Source organism: Gigantopelta aegis, chromosome 15, assembly GCF_016097555.1.
Source record: "Gigantopelta aegis isolate Gae_Host chromosome 15, Gae_host_genome, whole genome shotgun sequence".
NCBI classification, from domain to species: Eukaryota; Metazoa; Mollusca; class Gastropoda; order Neomphalida; family Peltospiridae; genus Gigantopelta; species Gigantopelta aegis.
This window is the reverse complement of record NC_054713.1, coordinates 6255470-6264858: the sequence shown is the minus strand read 5'-3', so window position 1 is coordinate 6264858 and position 9389 is coordinate 6255470. Positions and strand designations below refer to the sequence as shown.

The 9389-nt window shown below is 41.1% G+C and overlaps 1 protein-coding gene across 3 annotated transcripts in view; it reads left to right on the top strand.

Annotated features, from left to right (window-relative positions):
* The window catches only part of LOC121390485 (MFS-type transporter SLC18B1-like), a 20115-nt gene extending 15092 nt beyond the window's left edge, over positions 1 to 5023 (top strand). The window contains exons 6-8 of one of the 3 annotated variants that reach the window (XR_005960217.1): positions 40 to 134; positions 2519 to 2664; positions 4696 to 4813. Coding sequence is in view for 2 of the 3 variants with exons in the window: in XM_041522312.1 (XP_041378246.1) it covers positions 40 to 130; positions 2519 to 2664; positions 4696 to 4818 (360 nt within the window). In the remaining variant the exon portion in view is untranslated. Of the gene's footprint in view, positions 1 to 39; positions 135 to 2518; positions 2665 to 4695 lie in introns of those variants that run through there. The other 2 variants (XM_041522312.1, XM_041522313.1) reach the window with 2 other exon arrangements.
* Positions 5024 to 9389: the final 4366 nt, after the last annotated feature.

Sequence of the window (9389 nt, the reverse complement as noted above, 5' to 3'; positions counted from 1 at the left end):
GTCCATGGGATTTGATTTGGAATACACCATTGTTTGCAGGTTGGAGGCTTCGGGTTGCCGTTTTGGAGCTTTGGTACCGCTATATTGCTTTGCGCTGTTATATCCTTCATATTGATACCATCGGCAGGGTGTACGTATGTATGCAAAGTTCATATTAGTGTTAGTGGACCTTTAATAATATTGTGTTGGTGGATATGATTTTCTTCGAACCGAAATTTTGTGGCTATCGCAACTTGACTTGGGTACTCTTTGGAGGTGTTCTCGTTCCAGCCAGTGCACCACGACTAGTATATCAAAAGCCGTGGTATGTGTTATCCTGTCTGCAGGTTTGTGCATATCAAATATTCCTTGCTACTAATGGAAAAAATGTAGCGGGTTTCCTCTCTAAGACTATATGTCAAAATTACCAAATGCCTGACATCCAATAGCCGATGATTAATAAATCAAGGTGCTCTAGTGGTGTCGTTAAAACAAATTTTAACTTTAGAGGTCATATGAATGATATATCAAAGGTTGTGGTATGTGATGTCCTGTCTGTGAGATATAAACGCATATCAGTGCATATAAACGATTCCTTTGTTGTACTGGTTTGTTTATTGTGTTTAACGACACCACTAGAGCACATTGACTTATTAATCATCGGCCAATGGATGTGGATGTGGTAATTTACACGGTCATAGAGAGGAAACACGCTACATTTTTCCATTAGTAACAAAGGTTCTTTTATATGCATCATCCCACAGACAGGATAGCACATACCACCGTCTTTGATATGCCAGCCGTGATGCACTGGATAGAGAAATATTTTGCTAATGGAGAGATAGAGAAATGTTTTATTTAACGACGCACGCAACACATTTTATTTACGGTTATATGGCGTCAGACATATGGTTAAGGACCACACAGATATTGAGAGAGGAAACCCGCTGTCGCCACTTCGTGGGCTACACTTTTCGATTAGCAGCAAGGGATCTTTTATATACACCATCCCACCGACGGGGATTGATCCCACACCGACCGCGCATCGAGCGAGCGCTGTACCACTGGGTTACGTCCCGCCTGTTTTTGCTAATGGAAACATGCAGCGGGTTTCTTCTGAAGAGTACGTAGAGCTATCAGAATTACCAAAGGTTTGGCATCAAATAGCCAGCGAGTTCTTTGAGACATAATGACAGAACTAATAGTTCCAACATACTAGTTTAGCAAAATCATGTTATTATTAGTAGGATAACACCCCTCAAAACAAAAACCAAAAAAATCGGTACAAATATAATCACTATTTTTTTTATTTATTAGGGACCGTAATCTCTTAGATGAGGGGCGGGACATAGCTCAGTGGTACAGCTCTCGCCTGATGCGCGATCGATCGAGGATCGATCCCTGTCTGTGGGCCTATTGGGCTATTACTCGTTCCAGCCAGTGCTCCACAACCGTAAATAAAATGTGCTGAGTGCGTCGTTGAATGAAACATTTCCTTCCTTCCTTCCATCAGTTTGATGGTTTAGCGAATAAGACTATTTAGTGAAGTGAGAAACTAAAGGCGCATACAGATTGGATTACATCGCGTGTGTGCGGTCCGGCTAAAAAAAAAATAATAAAAAAAAAATATAAAAATATATATATATATATATATATATATATATATATATATATATATATATATATAAACATACAGTAGTTACAATGAGAGCATCAAGACTAGATGCGTGCGTCTGCAAAACGCATGCGGCCAGCCGCAATGGAATAATGTTCTTACATACCTCTTGGTGAGAAGACCATGCACTATTTTGGATAACACATGGCACGCACGTGTGTTAACAATCTCAACAGATACGACTGGCTAATCCCAGGTGATGACCAGGTCATCAGTGCCATGCAGCCAATGAAAACCAACACGGTGGAAACAGATTACACTGTGACGTATAGTTAACCTGACAATCAAGTGCAACGGTTGCAAATAACTTTTAGTCGAAAAAGATGTTAAAATTTGCTTAAAACCTGGTTTTTGAGTATATGTAAGAAATAGAATATACCATTTATCTCACAACTGGTTGTTTAAAAACGTATCAAACTCGCTTTCGCTCGTTAGATACATTTCAAAACAACTCGTTGTAAGACAAATGGTAACTAACGGCCACTCGTGTAGTATGCTCTATGTATATGGTGTATATGTCCAAATCGTAAGTCGCAGACTCACCAGACGCACCAGACGCAAACATTGGGATCGCACGCACGCGCCGCATCCAATCTATATGTGTCTTAACAGTCTTCTTTGTGTATACACCACCAAATTCCATGCTTTTCAGCGTAAGACATTTTATATTACTTGAAGTATAAAACATATCTTCATTTTCAGTTTCAAATCGACCTCTAAATCGAATATTCTGGATCTTTCGTTGGTCTCTTTAACAGTCGGACCGTCTCAACAATCTTCTTTGTGTATACACCACCAACTTCATTGCTTTTTAGCATAAGATTTTTATATTACTTGAAGTGTAAAACATATCTTCATTTTCAGTTTCAAATCGACCTCTAATCGAATATTCTGGATCTTTCGTTGGTCTCTTTAAAAGTGCAGATATCTGCATCGCCAGCTGGTGTCTGCTGTGTTTTACCATGAGGCTGTCTGTCACCGATACTACATACAGTATCTACCTTGAACAGGTGAGACCACGAACAATGTATCTTCGCAATCCAAGGTACCATTCCATATATAGGGACGTAGCTCAGTGGTAGGATCGAATCCCTCCGGTGAGCCCATTGGGCTGTTTCTCATTCCAGCCAGCACTCCACAACTGGTGTAACAAAGGCTGTGGTATGCATCACCCTGTCTATGGGATGGTGCATATAAAAGATCCATTGCTTCTAATCGAAAAAGAGTAGCCCATGAAGTGGCGACAGCGGGTTTCCTTTCTCAATATCTGTGTGGTTCTTACGAACATGCCCGACCCCATATAACCGTAAATAAAATGTGTTGAGTGCGTAGTAAAATAAAACATTTCCTTCCTTCCTTGCTACTAATGGAAAAATGTAGCGGGTTTCCTCTTTAAGACAATATATCAAAATTACCAAATGTTTGACATGTAATAGCTCATGATTTATAAATCAGTGTGCTCTTGTGGTGTGCGATATACAGAGACAAGAAAATGTATTTCATATGTAATGCCAGTTGCCGATTGGCTTAATTCTCGTTATGAAAAATACTGCTGGTCAGATCAGTTCAGGTCAGAGTGTTTAACGTGCACATTCAGAGCAAGCTGTTGTAGCGCATGTCTGTTCTGGGCGCATGTATCGGCCTCGGTTGGCTCCTCCATTCACGACAGGAAAGGGTTGGGATGGGTTGGAGGGGGGACCGCCTGCACTGGCAGGTGCAAGGGAACACCAACAGTCCGACCGTGGCCGGTAACAGGCGGAGGGTGGTATGGTGCTATAGAATTCGGAATGTCCCGTAGGGTTAAGCCAAAAAGAAATAGTGCGCATTTTTGAGAAGGAAATTAGGCGCAATTTTGAACGGTCCGTCAAAATATAAAAAGGGAGCTACATATAGTTTTGGAAGATTAGTGAGACGCCACGACCCCCTTCCCCCCACCCCCTTACTTTTTCTTGTCTTGGCAGCAAAGGTCGATTTACACTAGGTCTGGGTTTGACATCGGTCACCGTCGGTGACACATTGAGTTGTTTCTCGTTCCAACCAGAGCACCACGACTGGTATATCAAAGACAGCGGTATGTGATATCTTGTCTATGGAATATAAAAAATCACTTGCCACTCATGGAAAAAATGTATCGGGTTTCTTCTCTAGGACTATGTACAAGTTACCAAATGTTTGACATCCAATAGATGATGGTTAATATTTCATTTCATTTCAACTTATGTTCGTGCTTATATCCAATTGAGGTTCAAGCACGTTGTCCTGGGCACACACCTCAGCTATCTGGTATGTCTGTCCAGGACAGTGGATTAGTTGTTAGTGGTTAGTGGTTAATGAGAGTGACGAGGGTGTAGTGGTCTTATACCTACCCACTGAGTCGTTAAAACTTGCTTTGGATGGGGGCCGGTACCGGGCTGCGAACCCTGTACCTACCAGCCGTATTTCCGATGTCCGCAACACCACCGATGCCGGTGATGGATAGAAAGTTTGTTTTATTTAACGACACCACTAGAACACATTGCCTTTTTATCTTATCATCGGCTATTGGACGTCAAACATATTGTCATTCTGACACTGGTTTTTTTTTTAGAGGAAACCCGCTGTCGCCACATAGGCTACACTTTTACGACAGGCAGCAATGGATATTTTATTTGCGCTTCCCACAGGCAAGATAGCACAAACCATGACCTTTGCTGAACCAGTTATCGATCACTGGTCGGTGCAAGTGGTTTACACCTACCCACTGAGTCTTGTGGAACACTCATTCAGGGTTTGGAGTCGGTATCTGGATTAAAAATCCCATGCCTCGACTGGGATCCGAACCCAGTACCTACCAGCCTGTAGACCGATGGCCTAACCACAACGCCACCGAGGCCGGCTTTGTTACAATAGCTGCAAACTCACGACTGTCCCTTTGGTATGCATGTAGCCTAATGTTGCGGTGTGAATTGAAAATATGACATTTCTGCTGTAACATCCATTCTCACTTTTTTCTCTTCATATCACTTAAACAGCTGATGTGTATTTGTTTATCTCCCTTTCAGACATTTGGGTTATCTCCCATGTGGACTGGTTTGTTTTATCTTGCACCTGTATCTGCATATACCATAATATCTCCGGTATTTGGCTGGATAGTGGACAAAAAGGTAGTTTCAAAGATTCATTGATATAACTGCATGCTGTGAACTGTCTAACCGGCCTCAACGTATACTATGATATCTTCAGTATTTGTATGGATAGTGGACAAAAAGGTATTATCAAAGGTTACTTCACATAGCTGAATGATTATACACAGCAATTCGGTTTTAACAGATGCCGGTTTGGACAGAATGTTTTTACATTTACCTTTGCAAATTTAGAGCGCGCATATAAAATATATTGTGTATCCACTAGGCAAAGCTTACATAGTTATTTCTTTGTGACTGACCAAAACCAGAAACATCCAAACACCCCCTTAATAAAGCAAAAAAAACAACAAAACAAACACCCCCCCCCCCCCTCCCCAAAAAAAAAAAGAAGAAGAAAAAACAACACCCAACAACAACAACAACAAAAAAACCCAACAAACCAACCACAAAACCCCGCACCCCAAAACACACACAACACCTCTCACAAAAAAGAAGAAAAAACAACACCCAACAACAACAACACCAACCCCCCCCCCCCCCCCCAACAAACCAACCACAAAACCCCGCACCCCAAAACACACACAACACCTCTCACAAAAAAGAAGAAAAAACAACACCCAACAACAACAACAACAAAACCCCCCAACAAACCAACCACAAAACCCCGCACCCCAAAACACACACACCTCTCACAAAAAAAGAAGGAAAAACAACACCCAACAACAACAACAACAAAAACCCCCAACAAAACAACCACAAAACCCCGCACCCCAAAACACACACAACACCTCTCACAAAAAAGAAGAAAAAACAACACCCAACAACAACAACAACAAAACCCCCCAACAAACCAACCACAAAACCCCGCACCCCAAAACACACACAACACCTCTCACAAAAAAAGAAGGAAAAATCCACTAAAACAAAAAAATAATCATCAACAATATTTTCCTGGATAACAATCTGAATCCTTCCATCCAGCTACTGAGAACCCTAGCTTAAGTTTGTGAGGCCGGTTATCATCTGTAAATTGCATAAATACGTTGCAATGTAATTTATATGGACAAGTGCTGGACGTAGCCCTGTTGTAAAGCGCCCGCTTGATGCGCGGTCGGTCTGGGATGGATTCCCATTGGTGGACCTTTTGGGCTATTTCTCGTTCCAGCCAGTGCGCCACGACTGGTATATCAAAGGCCGAGGTATGTGTTATTCTGTCTGTGCATTATTAGCTACATTGTGTTCATTAGTAGCAAGGGATGTTCTATATGCACCATCCAACATACATGATAGCACACACCACGGCCTTTGATATACCAGTCGTAGTACACTGGCTGGAACGAGAAATAGCCCAATGGGCCCACCAACAGGGGTCGATCCAAAACCAACCGCGCATCGAGCATGCTCTTTGCCACTGGGCTACATCCCCCCCCCCCCCCCCCCATCTAATACTATAAGTCAGAATTACCAAATGTTTGACATCCAGTAACTGATAATTATTAAATCAACGTTCCCTAGTGGTGACGTTAAACAAAACAAACTTTAACTTTTCAATTCGTAACACATTCTTCAATAATGTGTGGCTTCTCCATCAAACTCGTGCTGGAGTGTATTATGTACCTCCCTTTGTAGCTGCGATTGGAACTGTGACATGTGGGGACCAGGATATACTGATACCAGTTTAAGATGTGAGTGAGTTATTGATTAGAGCTGAACAGTTGTTCAAATGCCGTAAAGATGTGGATAACACATAAATAATCTCATCTATCACAATGCCATAATCACGTGTTAATAAAAAATGATTGTTCCAACAGTTTCCCACGATTTCAATGGATGTACCCTTGCTGGGCTTTGTGTTTGAGTGTCTTCATACCTGTCTATATAGAGCGCGGTACGTAGTCCCAGTGGGAAAGTGGACCCAGTGGGCCTGGGCCGCTAATAAAGTTATTTCTAATTCACGCCAGTGCACTAACGACCGCCGATATCAAGGGCCGTAGTATGTGCTATCCTGCCTGTGGGACGATGCCAGCATAAATACTGAACCCTTGCTACGAATGCCAGAAAAGCCCACAGCGGGCTTCCTGGGGAATGGCTAGATATGTCCCAGATAATTACCAAGAGTTGGAGCACCTGTCGCGGTTGGAGAGACAAGGACTTTACTGTACCTTTTTTAGCGCTTTAGATAAGATAAAGTTAGCATTGATCGGGCCATATATCTACCAATAATTTCACCTTATTTATTTAATAGCGGTTTTGTATACTCTAGAAGCACCATATTAGCAGAAGAAGTAATGTTTTTGACGTTAATATGGACAGCCCAATTATCAAATGTTTGATATTCATGAGCTGATGGGTGCTTTAGCATTGTTGTTAAATGATTTATCAAGTGAATAAAATATTTCAGCTACCGTACTTAATAATTACTGCAAAATAATTTATAGTTTAAATTTTAGAACGTAAGAAAGGTTTCTTGTGCTGCTATTAATTGTCATATGCGATAACACAAGTTTACTGATGCTACTGATCATAGCATTATAAGACATGTCAAGTCTGAACTACAATTATACTACTCAAAACAAATTAAGGTTTATAGAATTTAATGTCTGTACAGTAGGTTCGAAACCTGCCAATTTACTATTATTGTATTAATTATTAATATAAATTACAATGGGAAAAAACCCCAACCCCAATTACTTTGATTAAGAATGTTGTGTTTATTACAGCAATATTATTATCCAACAGAAATTGTTAAAAACTGAGGTGTGTGTGTGTGTGTGTGTGTGTGTGTGTGTGTACACATTAAGCAGGGGTATTTTTAAGCGAAAACATTTTCAAAGAGGGCTGTATTGCTTATGAAATATGAATAGTTCGGCGTATAAGACAATAATATTTTCTATTTCATAGATCTATTTTATAGTTGTTTTTAACGATAGTAATCATGACATACAATTAACATTTTAACGTATTACATGCTGATTATATAATATTTGAAGTTGATAGTCAGCCTGATGCGCGGTCGGTCTACCTTTTTCCTCGTCATCATGCCCAATCATAACTATGTCTTTGCTAGCCAGTCCACCACGACTTAGTTTCATTTCTTATCCATTCTTCTATTGCTTCCCACAGAGATTGTACTAAACTACATTCAAATAATAGGTGTTGTATGGTTTCAGGTGATTTGTTGCAAAAACTGCAGACATTGGAATCAATATAATTAATCATATTTAGAAATTTGTATGTATGATTTTATACTGAAACCAAGATAACGTTGTGCTTTTGACAGACCTAAAGGGTAGAATGTAATATTTTTCCCAGTCATATGTATCATAGATATATCCTTTATAATATTTTATTTGTGATTTTGGAATGGTGGTTTGAGCGTTTGCAACCTTTCTGATCTTTGAACAAAACGTTTAAGTTATATGGAAGAACAGGATTTTGTAATGCTATAAAAACGTCATCCTTTAAATTATTTAAATTGTAAATGAATGATTTTATAGCACTGACCAATGAAGCATATTCCAGAAAATTGGTAATTATGTCGTATTTCTCTATGAACTGTTCATATGTTACAAAGTTTCCTTGTTCATTCAACAAATCGTTAATAAAGATAGTACCTATTGAGATATATCGTTTTAGTATAAATGGCTTTTTATCTATACATATTTTACTGTTAAACCAGATATTGATCTGGAGAATATCATCTACGTTTATTGGAATTTGTTTTTCTTGTATTCTTAACCAACTAACCAATGTGTGTCTCCAAAAGGTATACTCTTCAAAAAAAGAAACGCAAAAGGGTACAAATGGGTTATAACTCCGATTTTATGTTTCCTACCGGTTCATGCTTTGTGAATATAAGGTCATTGCATGTCCCAAACACATTCCCACGGTTACATTCGATAAAACGCAGCTACTGTACAATAAAGTTCCAAAATGTGAATATTCGCAAAAACGCAGCCACGTGCAAACCATGTCACCACTGCACGTGCGTTGTCTGCACGTGCAACATGAACACCGACAGTATAAAAGTGCAGGGTGTTCGCTTGCCTGGCCTCTGTATCTGGCCGACAGTTGACAATCCAGGACATGCCACGCCTCAGTCAACCGCAGAGAAACAATGCCATCGGCCGACTAGACGCAGGCGAATCCAGAACGGCCGTTGCCAGGGCATTCCATGTGTCCCCAAGCACCATCTCCAGACTGTGGGACCGTTACCAGCAACATGGATCAACACGTGACCTCCCTAGATCCGGTCGACCACGGGTCACTACCCCCGGGCAGGACCGCTACATCCGGGTACGCCACCTTTGGGAACGATTGACTACTGCCACCTCCACAGCCGCAGCAATACCAGGTTTGCGCAGGATATCCGACCAGACCGTACGGAACCGCCTACGTGAGGTAGGAATTCGTGCCAGACGTCCAGTTCGAGGTGTCATCTTAACACCACAACACCGTCGACTCCGACTGCAGTGGTGCCAGGTTCATCGACAATGGCCTCAACTGCGATGGAGACAGGTGTGGTTCAGTGACGAGTCCCGATTTCTGCTCCGACGTCATGATGGAAGATGTCGCGTGTATAGGCGTCGTGGTGAACGTTATGTGGCAAA